Genomic DNA, 19,996 nt, shown 5'->3' on the forward strand with positions numbered 1-19,996 from the left:
ATACATAATTATTAAGTAAGAAAACTAAGTAGGATATTTTAAATAATAAAAACATAGATGCATACTCCTAAATTTTAAGGGATCATTTAAGTTATACATTTATTGAGTTTCCAACATGTTTTAGCTACTTAAATTTGTTTACACATCACAAAAATAATTTCAAAGTAAAATCTTGATAGATTTTGTCTATATCTCCACAATTAATACATTTTTCTTCTTTGTTGCCTTGATTAAATTTTGATAGAAAAATGAAAGTTTTATTTAATACAATTACCACTTATGCTACTATGACTTTACTATTAATATACCAAAAATTAGAAAATTAATTTTTGTTTCCATGTTTCACATCAACCAGATTTGATTTATAGATTCTTAGACTCCTTCATTCATGATATATAAATATATACATCTATATAATGTCTTCACATGTCTTTTTCATCTAAACATTGCTCACTCTTTGCCTCCTTTCCCCCCATAAATTCACTAAGTCTAGCTCTTCTAACTTGAATCATACGATGGTTAGGAATCCTTATTGTTGGACAATTGAACATCAAAAGGACCTCCTAGAGAATGATGATCAAAATTTGTCAAAGGGCAAACTTTTCATTCTATGTGGAATTCGAAAAGTGTATCTTAATTACTATTTCACAGAGGATGGTAATTGGAGGTTTTATGATCGAACATATTTCATCTATGAAAATACAAGAAGATTATGTTTTGACATAGAAGAACATGAAACATGGTCCTCCAAGTTCAATCAAATGGTTGAATGTTTGTATGTTCCTCTCATGTATCAACTGGAAATGGTTCAAGATATTAAAGATAAGGCCTTGTTGATTGTTCAAGAAAATGATACATCTAAGAATATCTCAATCATCATCGACATAGTCCATCGTATTCCTCAAACAATTGCAAATATTTATCAAGATCACGATCACGAGGAAGCTAATGAGGATGAGCTAGGGTTAATAGAAGAACAAGTCGCGATGAATTTGATGACCTTGGAAGAAACGCGTGTGTTTGTGCCTATAATTCCAACATCAAATGATGCTATTGAAGGGCTTGAGAAGGTGAAAGTAGAGACATTGAATGGTGACAAGAGTTTTGGTGAAACTTGTATGATATGTCTGGGCAAGTTGCTTACAAAGGACATTGTTGAACTAACTCGTATGCCTTGCAAGCATATGTTTCATGGAGATTGCATTATTCAATGGCTTGAAAAAAATCATGTTTGTCCCTTGTGTCGCTTTAGAATGCCAATTGATAAAGAAAATTAATTTGGTCTTGTAATAATATAAGTTGTTTATGTAGTGGTCGGCCTTATAAAGCTCTAGCTAAGCCTTGCTTCCCTTTCCCCTTCACTTATTAAGTGGAAAATAGTCGTCAGCATTCTATAAGCGACTTGATCGAGTCTATGCCCATGGAGGGCTTAGTTTTTTAATTGTTGTTTAGTTGTTATATTTTGTTTGAAGAAGTTACTTATATGGTAAGGATTAGATAGATCTCTACCATTTTATTGGATGTTAGAAAAAATATTGTAAGAGGGAGGACTTGTGGTCTTACCTCTAATATTTCCTATATTAAATAATTAAGTTTGTTTCGAAAATAATATTCATCTCTTTTATTTTACTCTTCATAACTATTGTTATTTTAATTCTATCTAGTTATTATTTGATGGTATAGTTATAGTTTCTCATACTTTATCATATTTATCTTCATTTTGTTTTGCATGTTCGATTTTTTAACTTTGTAAAGAAAAAAAACAAAAAAATTGAAAATTCTTTATATAGAGAGAAAGCCAATTCATTGAAAGGGTATTTTACAATTTAAAAAGTGTTATGATCTATAATTTCTTAAGTCGTGATAACACCTTATCTAACTTGATAGGCTAACTATTTCACATTTTAATACATTTGTGTTATTAATATGTGAGTCATATAGTATAGTTTAGATATATGGAATTCTGCTTAATGAGGTATTCCTCTTTTTTTTTTTTTTTTAATAAATCAATTTGCCTAATAATTTTATTTGTTTAGTTTCTTTCTCACCTTATTAAAGTGTATGTGTGGTTTATTTAATAATCATAATATTATATTTGATTTGACAAATTAAATGAGATTCTTATTGCAGAATGTCAATATTATTAAATTTGGTCAAATGCATGATTTTTTATTGAACTTTTGACTATTTTCACAGATCACCTTTTTCCCCTTTTTGCTGCTATAATTAGATTTTATTTTATGTGTGCATTTAATTTTTGAAGATTTTGTTACAATGCAAGAAAATTTATAATTTTATTTTGTCACACCCCGAAGCTATCCCAGGGCGTAAACACGGGATCTAGGATCACGAGTGACCCCAAGCTAACCCTGCTGGCATATCATAAGCATACTTAAAGATAAACTGAAACAATAAATACTGTGCGGAAACTTAAAACGTGAGATCAACTGAAATGATGGGGGAATACCCAATACTATCTGATATATAACTGAGAAGAGTTTAAGAATGCTGAAATAAAACTTAAACACTAAAGCTGAATATGTCTATGTCTGAAATAAAGCCTCTAACTGACTAGAGATGTTGGGACATGCCCCCAGCTAACTCTAGCAAATTCTGAAAACTGAAATAAAAAGACTAAATATAGGAACATGTCTATTGTCCTCGAAATATGAGGACTCACCACTGAAGCTGCTGAACTGAAGATCGGGAACCGATCTATGCGTGATCTGAATGCTGAGGACCTATATCATGAGAAGATGTAGCGCAGAGTATGCGTCAGTACTTGAAAGGTACTGAGCATGCATGATAGAATAAAGCTAAATAAAACATATAGTTGAACAAAGCGATATAGCAATGATATGATCTGAACATGATAAATACACTAACATGATGAATATGAACTAACTGAATGTAGTGACCAAGTTTATAACATACTGAAATTGAATACTGAACTATAACTGATGACCTGGTCAATACACTAGAATCTGTCTGTGGGAGCTACTAATAACCGACATAAAACCATATGAGCTAAATGTGGAGTCTAATGTATATGCCCCATCGAGAGGATCCAATATACCTTGCCAAGGGTATAGAGGCATGACTGGCGTGATCACTAAGTATTATGCCCACAGAGGGGACTTACCTACGGGGGCACGTAGTTCTGGGACTATGAGGGTGACTGACCCTTAGTCCACTCGGTATTAAGCCTACTCCCAACTGATTATGTAATTAACACATTATGACTGAATATATGTAATACTGAATAGCTCAAAATACTGACATGCTAACTGAAAATGCAACATTAATAAAATGATAATGAGACATTCTTAACTGGGGGATGTATAACTGGACTTTTTCCTCAAGAGCTTGAAAATGGGCTCGCAAAAGGGAGTGAGATGTGCGATGGACCTGCTGATATACTACCCAAGAATCCTCTTCTTTCTTTCCTTTCTATCTTTTTCCTTTCTCTGGGAATGAGCACACCTTCAACTAGTCACCAGTGCCCAGATTTTTGAACAGAGTTAATCCTAGGGTGAAGATCATTGGATGGAAAAATGGATTGAGCTGGCTAATCACTTGATGACCCGGTGGAGAATGGGAACATAGAGTTGCTCCCATAAACAAATGAATGGGGCTCTTGGTCCTGATCGAACCAGAGATTCCGACAACCCGAGGAATTGGCGCAATCTATTTTGATAATTCAAACCAAGATAAATATCTCCTAACCAAATAATCACATGTGCTCCTTGCGGAGGAGTTAAAATTTCATCCTGCCCTAACCTAATCGTTTGGAATTCAACCTTTTAGCAGTGTATATAAATCGGGGGCAGGGAAAAGAGTTGAGTCAATCAGGCTCGACGATCGGGAGAAGCAAAGACCCCCGAAAATACAAAGAAAGAGTAAGAATACAATTTCTAACAAGTATAAATCTAAACAACTAGGGTTTTGAATTTCGTGAAAGAACTGAGCAATAATTCCTTAAAAACATGATAATCTGATTTGGATAAGTCTAACAACTGAATCATAACATAAATATGAAATTCTAGAAACCCTAGGTCTAAGCATGATGTAGAGAATCAAGAATCTGATTGAATTCTAGGGACCTAATGGGTGAAAGGAACCCACTAGTAAAATCCCACATACCTGGTGACGAAATTCACGGAGAAATCTTTCCATTTCGGGGCAGGAACAGAAAAAATCTTGTTGCGTTCTTGGACTAGGGCTGCTCGACTACTTTCTCCTCTTTTCGTTCTAATTGGATGAATTTTGGAGAATGAATTGACTAGGGTAGGTTCTAATTGGCTAGGCTAAAACTGGTCAAAACTATGTAGTTTAGGGGTTAAACGAATTTTAGGGGTCCAACGCATAGGAAAAAGACCAAACAACCCCTGACTTAAAAGTTGTCGGGGGTCACCGACGGACTAACGGTCCGTTCTGGTCGGTCGTCGTTCGATGACTGGGAGCTGGAAGCTGGGGGTCTGACCTACGACCCTGGACTACGGATTGTGGTTTGACCTACGGTCCGTAGGCTGAATTCTTCCTGGGGTTGCAGGTCGCCAACCACGGACCCCACCTACGGTCCGTGGGTCACCCTACGGTCTGTAGGTGGCACCTGCAACTTCTGAAATGTCTTCTGGTTGGTCTTTCTAAGATATGGGGTGTTACAAATTTTGACGTTAACATATCCAAATTTAGTGGAAATAAGTATATAATATCAAATGAAAAAAGAATTATTTTTATTTAAGCTCTATTAATTTCTATTGTTACGCGTGAATGATTAACAAACACAATATAAATTTTACCAACATACTGAAACTAAGATTATTATACATTCATACATTTGAATAAATAAATGAAATTATGTATTTGTAATTACTCAAGTATAATAAAGGACATCTAAGAAATATACTTTTTGTTGCTCTAATTATTTTATATTTATAAAAAAAGTGAACACAGTTTAAATGTATGTTCACTAAATCCTTTACCATTTATGCTACAAATTTACCATGCACTATAAAATTAGGAAAAAATAATAAAATTCATTCCTTTTCCTTAATCATCGCAATCTGATTTATAATAGGGAATCCCTTTATAATATATAGGCTTTTAAATGTTCCCAACCTTATAGGCAACTAGTATACTTATCTGCGCTTATCGCAGTTAAAAGAAAAATATAATACAATAGAAGCAATGCCCCAATTACTACAGACTAATTAAATTATAGGGAAGCCAAAAAAATATATCAGATTTTTCAGAGATTTGTAGGCTTTTCAAACATAATTTTAATTAAAAAAATGAGATAAAAAGGTAAAAGGAAAGAAAAAAGTGAAGTACATTTCCTTGCCTAAGAGAGGTATCACTTCATGCAATATGGTGAAGTTGTGCGCAAAGTAGACAAATAATCATGGGATATAATAAGGTTATTAAGCACATTAAATCAAGTGTCAATAAAAATTGTTGGAACAACACATACTTTCAGCAATTAGTTTATTGACCGAATAATTCAAAACACAGCCTTAACGAATATTAAAAGAGGAATGGACTATTAAATTTCTTTTTCATGGTTTGATATATGCTTCGTGTTTGACACTCAGATTAGGATTAAATTCATATTTAATTTGTGTGAGAAGTTTCATATTAAAGGGTAAAACGCTCTCTAACAAAAAATACTTTACTTTTAGTGATGATGAAAGAGTACATAATATCATGAATTCTTATGGCTGGATTTATATACAATCTTATGGTCATGCAAAAATTAGAAAAAATAAAATGAACTTTATCCTTTTGGAGTCTTGTATCAACTTTATGTATGTGTTAATGAAAAATGATCGATTATGGTCTTTAATTTTATGAATGAACTATGTATTACATTTATTTGATCACTTTCTGTTTTGATTCATTTTTTGAACAAGCCAAGATATCTAGTTTTGAACGAAATAAAGAGTGAGCCAGGGCAGGAGCTAATCTTCAAACACAGACGTACATATGTATAAAGTAGGTCAATATTAAACTTTTTTTTTATGGTTTTCTATATACTTTGTGTTTGACACTCAAGGTTAAATTCATATTTAATTTGTGCAAGAAGTTTCATATTAAAGGGTAAAACGCACTCTTACAAAGATTATTTTACTTTGGGTGATGATAAACGAGTACATAATATCACGAATTTTTGTAGCTGGATTTATATCTAATCTTATGGTTATGCAAAGATAAGAAAAATTAAATGAAAGATAAATAATTTCTGTTTGATGAAAACTTTATGACTGAAATTGTGTCCTTGGCTTGGCCCAACTTTAGACATTTTGACCAAATATTTTGCAACCCAATAGTGAAAACCACATCGAAAAACAAGTTGAAACCAACCTTTAATCACCTTTTCCCTTAAAGTTCAAGTTCTTGAAAAATCTTCAAATTTTGAAGTTCAAAACCAAGAATTTGATGTTTAAATCACAAATTAGTGATGAGAAATGAAGATTTAGGGTCACAATAGATACTCAAATAATTTATCTTGAAAAAACCCTTTGGAATCACCTTTACCGAGCTCCCAAAGTTCAAAGATGGTGAAATGGGGAGGAGACCCTTACTTTTGGACACAGTGGAACCATCAAAATACGGATCCGAGGTGTCCTTGACCCGAAACCCATGAAAATCGCAATAAATTAACTTTCATCCGAAAATATCAAACAGTCCTTGAAAACTCTTAAAATTCAACTAAGACCTCACCTAGGCCTATACTCATCCCCCAAATCCAATGGAATCTTCAGAATTCCAATCTGAACGTCCAAACTCCAAATATTGACCAAAGTTAACTCTTGACCTAATTTCACTTAAACTTCCAACTCAAGGGCTCAATTCCACAAAAAGATCCTAATACTAAAAATGACAACACTTCTTATAAGTTTTAATAAGATTGATAACAGATAACACAATGAAGACAATGTCTATTTTGCAACAGAAATGAAAGCAGGAGAATACAAGGAACTAAAAGTGAAAAAGATGACGGAGAGAAAAGCTTATGCAGAGAGTTATCTTAATTCTGTTGAAAAATAAATACATAAACATACATAAAAGAAACTGAAATAGATCATGGTCCTACTTTTAAGTCATGGTGCTAACCATGGTAACTACCTCCTAAAATAATTGAAAAGAGAAATACAGGAAACTTATATATAACTATTGTAGTCCTAAAGCAACTAACTAATACTCCTTTTTGCATTAAGAGCTGCAAATTCGAAATTGTTGCCTTAGGAACTCGAACTTGCTGACAAGAAGGGATTTCGCGGCTAGATGATCTTCAGATTTGTAGTAAACAAGAATCACTTCTCTTTTTTCTACACGTTCCTCAAGAACAAAATCTTGTTGTTGTAGTGTTTAGTCTTTCCATAGGACACCGAATTATGCGAAATAACTATTGCAGCTTGATTATCAACATGAATCTCAGTATTAACCTTTTGTTCCATATGCAAATTAGAAAATATTTTTCTCAGCCATAAGGTTTGATTTACTGCTCTCGTTGCTACAATAAATTCAACCTCTGTTGTGGATTGTTCCACAGTTTTCTGCTTTTGGGAACACCAAGAGAAAATCCCTGATCCTAGACTAAAGCAATATCCTGATGAACTTTTCAAGTAGTCAATGGGTCCAACCCAATCAGGGGCAGACCTAGGTTGTGTCCGGTCGAAAAATTACTTTATATATATAGGGCCTAATTCTGATTTTATGTGTACATATATTAAAATGAACCCCCTGAAAATAGGTGAGAAGCTTTAGCTCAATGGTTAAAGTGTTTAGCAGTGGCTTTTACACCGTGGGTTTGAATCCCATGCGCAGCAATCCCTCTTCTCTTATTTTTTTTATCCTTTTTAATGCATGGAATTGGGCTCAACTTTTGGGCTTGGATCATCTTCTCTTTTTCATTATTTTTTCTCTTTTATGTCAATTTTTTTTCTAATTTGTTTTTGTTTAAATTGATTAGGCACATTTTTTTTTGTTCTTCTTATATCTATTAGTCATTTTATTTCAACATAATTTTATGTACAACTCTTTAAAAATGATGAATTATATATATAAAGATAAAGTAGATGTAATTGAATGAAGAAACTAAAAATCGTCAATATCCTTTTAATAATATATATTTAATAGAATTAATGGAATTTCTTTTCTATTTTTTCAATTCTATTATAGAGAGATGGAAACTAAAGTTATTTGATTTGTTCGTCATTTTTTTTTCAACAAGTGATGACTAACCTAGTAAATTAAACTACATGAACTAAAAAAATTGACGATGCCATTTATTTATCTTCTGAATATGCATTATAATAATAGTAAATCTATACTTCACACTTTTAGAGAATCTTGATAATTTTTCTAGTAATATGTGTTTGAAAGGATACTAATTTAAAAAATTTTAAAATGCAAAATAAAGTAAAACATTACAAAATAAAAGTATAAAAAGTACAATTTTTTTAAAGAATGTTCAATGGAGCAGGGTAAACGTAGGAAGAAATGCTTAATGCAGCGCGATAAGGTAATATAAATTTAGCGGGTTAAGGTAAATATTTTTCTTCTCCATCTCGCTTCCTTTTTCATCCTTTAATTTTCACGTGTTTTAGGAATTAACTTATGTAATACACTGATCCACTATTTTTTTTTATAATCAACATAGCTTTGTTCCAATATCTTTGATTAGTTTGGTGTTAACTTTTATTAACCAATGAGATACCTTGTACAAAAAGCATGTCGGGGTTACTACGCTTACCGCGTACTTACATTACCACATGAGCTTCTTTTTTAAATTTCGAACCCATTGAGCTTAATTCCTGGATCCGCCACTAAACCCAATCGCTGTAAATTGATACAACTTTAAATTCTCACACTTGATGAATTTGACACCATAATCAACAGTACCCTTAATGTATCTTATAATTCTTTTTCTGCTCGCAAATGCATTTCAGTAGCAGAATGCATAAATCTAAGTAAAAGACTTACAACAAATAGAATATCCGACCTTGTAGCAGTGAGATACATCAAACATCTAATCAAGCTTCTGAACTTTCCTTCATCAATTTTATTAGTTCCATCCTCTTTGCTTAACTTCTCCTTTGGATTCATTGGTGTGCTTGTCGTCTTGCAATTTTCCATATGGAGTTTCTTTAGTATCTCTCCTGCATCATTCTTTTGGCAGATAAAAAAATCATCATAACCTTGCTTGATTTCCATTCCCAAAAAGTATGACATCAGCCCCATGTCTATCATCTCAAAGACTTGCATCATTTCCTTCTTAAACTCTTCAACCAACAACACATTGTTTCCTGTCACCAAGAGATCATCAATATAAAGGGAAACAATAAGAAGATCAGTTCCTTTACGTTTGACATGAAGAGCAACTTTCAGATACACTTTGTTCAAACCCCAAACTAAACAAGTGATCATCAATCCTGCTATACCAAGCTCTTGGAGCTTATTTTAAGCCAGAAAGAGCCTTTTTAAGCGGACGTACTTATATTTTTAATTTTTTTTGGGAATCTTATAAATAGTTAATTTAGTTGACTAACTGAAATTTTACCTTATTGGTGAGAGTACGATTCCCCACCTTATATTCCCCTACCCCATTTTTTAAAAAAGAAAAGAAAAGAAATAAGAACATGTTTATTGTGTTTATGACCTACCAACAACCATTGCTTCACATATTATTGGCTTACTCTTATAATTTCACTGCCTATAAATTACCTCCATTGTGTTACTAGTTTATTCACAACTCTAAATTGCATTCTTTCTTATTATTAAAAAAAATAGTATTTCCAATCTTTTTCACTCAATAAAAGAGACTATGGCTCGCTCCATTTGCTTCATGGCATTTATGGTCTTGGCAATGATGCTCTTTGTTTCCTATGGTTTGTCTTCATCATTTGATCCTCTTAAACCTCATAAAATAAAATAATGTGTAAAATTACTCTATTTTTTGGTAAAAATATGAAGTACTTCCTCCATTCCAATTTATATGAGTTAGTTTGACTTGACACAAAGTTTAAGAAAGAAAGAAAGACTTTTGAAACTTGTAGTCTAAAATAAGTATAGCCTAAAGAATTGTGAATTATAACATGCTTTAAAGTTATTTGACAACTATGAAAAACCCTGAAATAATTTGTTTGTTTATATTTCTCTAAATATAATACGAGCAATATTTCTTTCGATTACGTCTCTCTTATTCTAACATTTGTTAATATTTGTGAATGATTGTAGAGGTGCAAGCTCAACAAATTTGCAAATCACATAGCCAAACCTTCAAAGGATTATGTTTTACCGACTCGTCATGTAGAAAAGCTTGTCTCACAGAGGAGTTTACAGATGGACATTGTAGCAAACTCCTAAGAAAGTGCCTATGCACAAAGATTTGTGTATTTGACAAAAATTCAAATGAAGTTAAAACAACTTTGGGTGGGGAAGCAAAATTTTTAAGTGAAGCTTTGCTTGAAGAAGAGATTATGATGGAGTAATAACGTGAGATTAATTAATGATTTGAGTGTCAAAAACAAAATTAATAATATGTTGCCTTTTCTTAAAAGGGTAGCTTCTAATGTTGTGTTATTGGCCTTTAGTTGCCATTTGACACAGCAAATAAGTTGTAACACATCATTAATCCAAATGGAATCTTGTATCAACTTTATGTATGTTTTAATGAAAAATGATTGACTACGATTTTTAATTTTATGTATTAGCTATGTATTATGTTTATTTGATCACTTTGTGTTACGATTCGTTTTCTGAACAAGCCAAGTTATCTAGTTTTGAACGAAATACAGAGTGATCCGAAGCAAGAGCTAGCCTTCAAATGTAGCATGAATGGTCAATTTTATTGACATGAAATATAAGCTCCTTGGTCCTTAACTTGAATGAGATAATCCATAGCTCTCTTTGTGATGATTTCACCTGGAATTAGCACTGGGATACCTGGAGGGAAAGGGCAAATAAATTCTCCACAAACTTCCCCAATACTTTTTTCAAAATTCACTTTCTTTTTCTTAGCAAAAAAGGCTTCTCTTGGCGTACAACTCATGTAAACTTCTCCAAATGGCACCCTTTCTATACCATGATCTATTTTGATAATCTCCCTTTCTTCTTGCAAGAAGTTGATTGATAAATACTTCAATCCACTAACAAGTCTTTGAGCATGTTCTTTAGTTGTTCCTAAGCTAAAGGCTAATGTGAAAGATTGAGTTCCAATAAGTTCTGGCTCAATTCCATGACTTGTTGACAATATGTTATATGCTTCGAAACCCGATAAGCCAAGTTCTTGTACACCAATTGTCATCCTCAAAGGGTCCATAAAAGAGAAGTTGTTGTAGAAACATGAGAGATCCAAAAGTGAGACTCTAGGAATGTGGTTTATTAGTTCTTTCACTTGTATGACTAGTTCCATTACTTCATTGAAAAGGGTGTTTGGATTTTTACTTAATTCATCTCTAGTTGCATCCAAGGAAGATAATAAAAGCCAATTTGGACTAGTGGTTTGTAAAGATTGAAGACATTCATGCACTCTATCTCTATCGATGCGATCCCCGGATAAGTGTAGCATTGATGATTGTGAAAATGAGCACAAAACTTTGTGTGTAGATTGTATGACAAGATCTGCTCCTTGAGAAAGAGCTGTTTTAGGTATATCAGGATGAAATTTGAAGTGAGCTCCATGAGCTTCATCCACAATTAGAGGTATCCCATGAGAATGACATATTTGAGATATCTCAGAAATATTACTGCATACTCCATTGTAAGATGGTGATGTAATAAAAACTCCTGCTGCCTTTTTGCCTTCTTGTTTTAGTTCTTCAATTGCCATTTTCACCTGAACATGGAAACAATATCTAACATATTTTTACAGCAAAATTCATTGCTAATTCTATTTAATGATGAATTGATGATGGATTAATATCATTAAATTATGTTAGTTACAAGCAATTTACGATGAGTTAGTAGCTAATTCCAGTTTCATTTATTGTTTGTAGTGAATGCATCTAATCTTCGTAAACCATATCGAGTTACTTGCAATAATGTGACACATAATAACATTCCAATTTTCGTAACATAGAAAGTTGAGTAACTAACATGCTTGCTATAATCGTTTAAAATATAATGTTATTTTATATGTATTCTGTTAAGGCTCATTGGTTTAGTGAATTTAGGACAAATCCTGCAGAGGTGCTGGTCTTGGTTTTTACACCTTTCTGAGTCGGGTGTTTCTAGGTAAAAATACCGAGTCTTTACTTTTCCGCAATTCTTAGTTGTTAACAAGGTAGAAGAAACAAGTAAAGTAACACATTCCATCACTTAGGCAAAAATTAGGCATAACTCAAGTGAGTTATTAGGACGTGGAGAATATCAGGTTTAAATATAGGCATAATACATAAACGTGCTGCTTAATTTTTCCCTCCAACTTTGAGTGTGCACAAGCAGACATTTAAACTTGTATAAAGTTGAACAAGTAATTACCTGTGAGGGGGCAGCAATATCCCATTGAAGATTATATTCAGGAAGAATGTAATTTGGTAGAGCACCACAAAGCACCATTGCTGAAGTTGCTGAAACATGTGAGTTTCTTGCAAGGATTCAAGTATCACCAGGTGAAGTTGACATAATGGCTGCTAAAATCCCACAAGTTGTCCCACAAACTAAGAACCATGTCTGAGATGCACCAAAGAGGTCAGCAGCCATATTTTGTGCATCTATAAAGGTCAAGTTGGATAACCAAATCTATCAAGCTCTGGGAGCTCAGTTGCATCATGAAGAAATGGACCAACACCGATAACATCGACTAGTGAAGATGGTGCAGAAAATGGAAAGGAGCTGAATTTTTCTTGACTGATGTTGTTATGGCATGCACTAAAGGTGGGAGTTTTGTTTCTTTTCTTTTGACTTTAGCTTGATCAAATAGGGTTGTTCCTTCCTGCTCTCTTGGTCCCATGATCAAACTATCATGCTCCTGTGAAATGTTTTTCAATTATTTTCATGTTTGGTTTGCTTAAATATTTTAGAAATTAATTTTGAAAAGAGCAACTTTCACATATAGCAAACATAAAAATCATATTTGTATGTTATAGTTATAGTTTGCATAATTGCGTTTCATAGCAAATTGTATGTTTGCTATGGAGCTTTTGATTTGTATAATTCGCTTGATACATCCAATTTTATACAAATTGTTCAGTTTTGTATAAATTCATTTATACATTGTAATTTATATAATAAGATCTGTATTTGTATAATTATAAGTATATAGGACAAAGATATATGTATTTGTATTTGTATATACACTTTTCTCTCGCTTTATACAAACACAAACACATTTTATACCGAAATGTATAAAAAAAGCTAATTGTATACCGAATCAGATGACAAAAAAATGGAATGTTTGCTGCGAATTACAAATAAAATAAACTATGGCTATAACATTTAATTTGAATTAATAGTTTGCTATTTTATACAATTTTCCCTTTTGAAAATGTACTTATGGGCGTGGTAGGTTGGGATGTGATATGTGTATTTTTATTAATTCGAAAAATGTGTTTCCTTTATTTTTTAAAGAAATTTTTTTCTTCTATTTAAAATATCTTTATTTTGTTGAATGTTTTAGTGTCATTAGTCAGCTCACATTATGAATTCTTTTCTAAAGAATACCTTAAAATAGTTGTATGATTGTATCTTGATAGGATTAATGAAATATTTGAGGCATCACTTAATTATATGTTTGTTTGGAGACTTTACCAAACATAATTTGAAAAACCCAAGAAGAATAAAAAAACAAAAACGCAAGAAAATACTAGGTTGAAACCCTACGTTTTGTTGGTTTGGTTTATATATTAAAAAATTTGACACAATTGGTTTGATTTGGTAATTGAAAAATTTGAACCAACTCGGCCAAAGTAAACCCCTAATCTAACATTGAATCAACATGTAGTTTGAGAAGAAAATAAATACTTTAAATTTTTTTGGTATTAATAGTTTATTTGACCAAACTTCTTAAATCATCTGAAGGAAAATATTTTATTTTTAAACTCAAAAGTTCTTGAATCTGACTTCATGTTCTCTATTCTGTATATTGAAATAACTAGCTAGCAACATCCCTATTTATAATAGTAAGAAACCAAATTAAACTAGAACTAGAAAACCTATTCCTATATGAACTCGGACAAATAAATCCTAACTAGACATAATTAAATAAATATAAAAAATCACAAATCCTAAACAACTTAGGATTCCTACTCCAACTTTGAATTATTATTCCAACATTCTCCCGTAATTCAAAGTTGTATACGCTTGCCTTTTTCTTCTTGTCATTGTTGTTTTATTGGAGTTCTTCTCTTCAATATTCAATTGTTAACGTTTTTCTCTTCAATTCTCATTTTTTTCTTGGTTGTATTGAAGCAATTTCTCTCCAACTTCCAAGTGTTAGAGCACTTTCTCTCTAACTCTCAATTTTTTTTCTCGGTTGTATTGAAGCATCTTCTCTCCAACACTCATGTGATAGAGCACTTTCTCTCTAACTGACAATATTTTTTTTCTTGGTTTGCAACACTTCTCTCCAACTTCCTTGTGTTGGAGCACTTTCTCTTCAACTCACAATATTTTTTTCTTGGTTGTGTTGGAGCACTTCTCTCCAACTTCCAAGATTGAAGCCCTTCCCACCAACTCTTTTTCTTTTTTGTGTTGGAGCACCCTCTCTCGAACTCTCGTTGATTCCCTTCCCACAAACTCCTTTTTGTTTGTTTGTTTTTGTTTTTGGTGTTGGGGCACTTTTTCTCTAACTCTCATTGATGCCTTTCCCATCAACTCCTTTTTTTATATTTTATTTTCTCTAACTTTTAATTTAGATAAGAGTTTATTCCTCTCTTGTGCTTGGTTGCACCTCTTTAAATCTACAATATTTTTGTAAGTCTTTCCTCCTAGCATGTTTTTCATGCATAGATCATTCGCCCTGCATTTGTCAACATAATCATTGGCCAGACGGATGATATATATGGGTCATAGCCATCTGCCGACAGCGGAAACTCTTTATCTCTACCAGAATCATTCTAACGGCTATCTCTCTATCCTAGAGTACTTTGAGAAGAAACACACAATTTTTTTCTCTAGGAGAAAGCTTGTACTATGTACAAGATGATGACTTCATCTCATTTGTCCTTAGTAGCCTTAATTCTTCATTTGTAATTTTTAAGGTTACATCTAATATGCGCCCTGGTCCTATCAATCCTGAAGAACTATTTGGACTTCTTCTCCAAGAAAAAGAACACTTAGCTAAAGAACTTTGATCTACCACCTTTAACACTCAATTTTTCTCCGCTCCTTCTCATTCTCTATTAACACATAGTTCATCCTCTCTTCAACCCTCTCCAGTCCTTAACAGAAACAAGTCATCCATTCTTGCTCCCCCCCCCCACTCTCTAATTACCTTGCCCACAATTCTCATAATGACGCTCTATATCTATGGTACCTTAACAATATTCAGAAACCTCTCAATCCAATAATCTCCCATCCAAGCATCGTGTGTAGTGTTAGATATGTGGTAAAAATAATAATGATGCTCGTAATTGCTAAAATTGCTCTAATGAAATGATTTTCCACCAACAAGGCAACCATTGTCATGGTCAACTCCAAAACAAGAACATTGTGCTTCTCCTTCAGCTATTGTTGACCCTACTTGGTACTTTGATTCAGGCGCTACACGTCATGTGACCTCAGACATGGATAATCTCTCCTTACAGTACGAAATAAAAAATGATGGTTTAACATTTGTATTGCTATGAAAAATCATATTTCACACATTCGCTCATCAAATTTGTCTATACACATGGCCCATTCGTCTTAATTAACAATATTCTTCATGACCCACATATTTCCAAGAATTTACTCAGTGTTACTAAAATAACTCGTGATAACAATGTCTATATGGAATTTCATCCTTATGTTTCTTATGTGAAAGATTCGGGGCATGAAACTACTTTGAGGAACACTTGATGATGACTTTTACCGTCTTCAACCTTCATCACCTTATTCTCAGTCTTCCCTACCTTCAATATTTTCTTAGTGAACACACTTCTCTTGTTGGTTGGAACCTTCAACTTTCTCATCCAAATGAAGCTCTTCTTCAGTGTTTTATGTCTAACTTTAGGCTAAGTATTTCTAATTGTGATTTTCCTAATGTTTGCGAACCTTGTCCACTAGGCAAGAGTCTAAACTTACCCTATTGTCATTCTCATTTTTCTAGCAGTAGTCCTTTTCAATTAACTTATTCCGATTGTTGGGACCCTCTTTAGTTATATTTTATGTCACATAAATCAAAAGTCTTACCACTTTTAGTGAATTTAAATCTTTAATTGAAACTCAGTTTGGAACCAAAATAAAATAAGTCCAAACTAACTGGGGAGGTGAGTACCGAAATGTATCATCCTTTTTACAAAATCATAGTATTCATCATGGTATCTCTTTTCCCTATACACTTCAACAAAATGGTGCATTGGAGCGCCAAAATCAAATCATTAAATTGAAAAAGACTCGCTCTTCTTTCTCATGCTTGTCTTCCATTTCAATTTTGGAATCATGCATTTATGACTGCTAATACATACTTATCCAACATTACCATATCTCCTTCTTTGTCTTTCAAATCACTATATCAATTACTTCACAAAAGGTCTCCTCATTATGGGTTTCTCAAAACTTTTAGTTGCCTTTCTTATTCCTTTTTTCGACCCTACAATCATCATAAAGTTGATTTTCGATCTCTTCATTGTGTTTTTATCGGGTATAGTTCTCATCACAAAGCTTACCATGTTGCATCTTCTTGATTAATATTACTCTCCATGTTGTATTTGATGAAAACATTTTCCCTTATTCCTCCATGTTGCTGATCACAAAACTTCCTCCCCCTCTTCACATTCTAGCAACTCATATTTTGTTTACTTGATCAAGCTTCTAAACATCAAGTGCATTCACATTCTCCTACACACCCTGTCGCGCCAAGGTCATTATCAAATATTCTAGTTGCATCATATATCCCTTCATCTAATCACACTATTCATACAAACTATCCCTCTACTGTACATCCTTCGGCTCCTCTACACGCATAAATCGTACACGATCTACTGACCAACTTGAGTATCTACCACCATTTATTGATTCCTCTTACCACACCTCCTTCCTATTTTCTCCCTCAGACACCTCCCGCCATCATATGGTTGTTCGAAGTAAAACCAATTCCCTAAAACTAAAAGCTCTTAAAACATCTCACCATTCTTTGCATCCTAATCACTCTCACATTCCAGAACCTACAACCTATCATCGAGCCTCTATATTTCCTGAATGGCACCATGCTGTGCAGACAATAAAATTTAGCTCTTATGACAAACAAGACATGGACATTGATTCCACCACCATCTAACTCTAACATTGTTGGTTGTAAATGGGTCAACAAGATTAAGAGAAAAGTCGATGGATCAATTGATCGTCACAAACCTCGCCTCATAGCTAAAGGTTTTCACCAAGAGGAGGGTTTTGATTACTTTGATACTTCTAGTCCCGTTGTTAAGCCCATAACCATTCGGCTTATCCCGTCTTTAGCTATGACAAATAAGTGGCCTACTCAAAAACTTGATGGTAACAATATATTCTTAAATGGTGATTTCTCTGAGCAAGTGTTTATGAAGCAACCAAGAGGATTTATTGATCCTTATCGGCCGCATTTTGTATACAAATTGAACAAGGCCTTATATGGCCTCAAACAAGCACCACGAGCTTGGTCAATAAGTTAAAGCTTTTTCTCCACGAAATTAACTTCCACTCTTGTTTATTTGACTCTTCCTTTTTTGTGCAGACTTCTAAGCACACAATAAGTGTTCTTGTCGATGTGGATGACCTTATTATAAATGTTAATGATAGTGATTTCATCACTACATTTATTCACTCTCTTGATCAATAGTTCTCCCTGAAAAATATCTTGGTTCCTTGAATTATTTTCTTGGTATTTAAGTATCTCCAACATCAAATGGAATCATTTTATCTTATGGCACGTATATTCGTGACTTACTTCGTCAACTAACATGGTTTATGCTAAGCCTAATTCTAGTCCGACTGGATCTGGATCGTAGCTTATTCTTTTTGATGATCCTCTGCTTGATGCTCATTTATACTGTAGTGTTGTTGGTGCCCTTTAATATGTTACCACCACTAGGCTATAAATATCCTATTTAGTCAAATCAAGTATGCCAATTTATGCAATCACCCACCATTGCTCATTGATCAGCTGTCAAAAGAATACTTCGATATCTAAAAGGATCTATCCATGATGACCTCTCACTATGACCTATGTCTAATTCTAGTCTTGTGGCCTTTTCAGATTCTGGTTGGACCTTTGACCTTGATGATAGTCTCTCCCAATATAGTGTTGTACTATTTTATGGAGGTAACTTAATTAGTTGGTCTTTTCGAAAACAAAAGGTTGTAGCCTGCTCAAGCAATGAAGTTGACTATTATACTTTAACCTTTTCAATTACTGAATTAATTTGTGTACAAAAACTTATCAATGAAGTACATGCTCCTCTCACTGCATATCCCATAGTTCTTTGTGATAATACGAGTGCACAATTTTTTATCACGAAATCTTTTCATACATCAATGGTCAAAGTATATTCGTCTTTATTATCACTTTGTCCAAGAGATAGTTGAAGATCAATATTTAGTGGTTCGCTATGTTTCATCTGAAAATCAAATTGCAGATATCTTTACCAAAACTGGTGGCACAGCTCGGTTCCTCAACCATCGATCCAAACTCATGAATCAATCCAGAACATGATCTATTAAGGGGATATTAAAGTCCATCATCAACTTGAATTCACATACTGCAGTTTATCTAGAATTCAATTGTTCTAACTTATTATTAGTAAGAAAAAGATCACTCTTCCTTTAGAATAGGTATTGGATAAGGACACTTATATTTATCATCAATATATATGTACAAATTCTATAAGTAAAAACACAACAATATAACAACGAAATCTGCTCTTATTTTCTCAAACTCTTCTTATTTCTTAATCTTTATATATGTTAGAGTATTCCTCTTAAAATTACTATCAAATTTGGCAGCCACGATCGAGTTTGAGCAAAGGGTATTTGGTGCAAAAAAAAGAAGAAGAGAAAGGATTAAGGGCATGTTTCGTATGAAGGAAACTGTTTTCCTATTAAATATTTTCTTGGAAAACAAATGGATTTCTAACTTATTTTCTCATGTTTGGTTGGTGAGTAGAAAATATTTTCTACGTGTTTGGTTGGTGAATAAAAAATATTTTTCACCAAATATCTTTTATTTTTGGCTAGAGAGTAGAAAAATACTCTTTAGGAAGATATTTTTTAACCAATAAACCAATGCCAATAATTGATCTCGGACGCGACCCTAACAACCGAACTAGGACACGACCCCGATAACTGTTCCAAAAATCCAACAGGACCTAACCCCGACTTTTGACCCAAGACCCGACATTCGAACTGAAACCCAACCCCAACACTCTGTAACACCCAACAAATTTCTAAGCTAAGACCCGAATCATTATATAACACCTCACAACTCTACTCTTAAAAATCTAAATCGTTCGCTGTAAGTATATGAGCTTGAACTTGGTGATATCCTACTTGATCATGTATTATAAGGTCCTTTACCGATTGTATCAATAGTGTCTAAAGTGATCTAGGGTCAGAAGGGACGTTAAATACCAATCCAAGTTCAAAGCATTTCTATTGGCTAAGTTCTCGCATGAGTTCATATAAAAGTCAACTTCAAACACTCATATATCAATATTAGCATATAATGAATTCAATGTCCTATGACCTATCAAATCAAAGGTCTGTGAGTCAATTTTTGAACGCCACAAATTTTTCCTTGTTTCAATTTTGGAGTAAAAGTTATGGTTGTTTTACTGGAACATTTGCGGGTTGGGAAATTAGGCGAACTCACCTGCCC

At 33.3% G+C, this 19,996-nt stretch overlaps 4 protein-coding genes and 1 pseudogene across 4 annotated transcripts; 2 read left to right on the forward strand and 3 right to left on the reverse strand.

Annotated features, from left to right (window-relative positions):
• Positions 1-803: 803 nt before the first annotated feature.
• On the forward strand, positions 804-1,277 carry LOC125823340 (E3 ubiquitin-protein ligase RING1-like). The gene has a single exon (XM_049502728.1). It carries the CDS (start codon positions 804-806, stop codon positions 1,275-1,277), a length of 474 nt encoding a protein of 157 aa, XP_049358685.1.
• Positions 1,278-8,919: 7,642 nt separating this feature from the next.
• Positions 8,920-9,735, reverse strand: LOC125823342 (uncharacterized mitochondrial protein AtMg00810-like). The gene is made up of 2 exons (XM_049502729.1): positions 9,730-9,735; positions 8,920-9,459 (listed from the first exon to the last, which is right to left on the reverse strand). Exons 1-2 carry the CDS (start codon positions 9,733-9,735, stop codon positions 8,920-8,922), a joined length of 546 nt encoding a protein of 181 aa, XP_049358686.1.
• Positions 9,736-9,801: 66 nt separating this feature from the next.
• LOC125823255 (defensin-like protein) lies at positions 9,802-10,709 on the forward strand. Its single transcript, XM_049502652.1, has 2 exons — positions 9,802-9,893; positions 10,243-10,709. Exons 1-2 carry the CDS (start codon positions 9,830-9,832, stop codon positions 10,494-10,496), a joined length of 318 nt encoding a protein of 105 aa, XP_049358609.1. The 5' UTR covers positions 9,802-9,829; the 3' UTR covers positions 10,497-10,709.
• A 143-nt stretch (positions 10,710-10,852) lies between these two features.
• LOC125823343 (uncharacterized) lies at positions 10,853-11,419 on the reverse strand. The gene has a single exon (XM_049502730.1). It carries the CDS (start codon positions 11,417-11,419, stop codon positions 10,853-10,855), a length of 567 nt encoding a protein of 188 aa, XP_049358687.1.
• The window catches only part of LOC125823248 (uncharacterized), a 39,942-nt pseudogene continuing 30,816 nt past the window's right edge, over positions 10,871-19,996 (reverse strand).

This window comes from Solanum verrucosum, unplaced genomic scaffold (genome assembly GCF_900185275.1).
Source record: "Solanum verrucosum unplaced genomic scaffold, falcon-dt-bn FXZP01000214.1, whole genome shotgun sequence".
Lineage (NCBI taxonomy): Eukaryota > Viridiplantae > Streptophyta > Magnoliopsida > Solanales > Solanaceae > Solanum > Solanum verrucosum.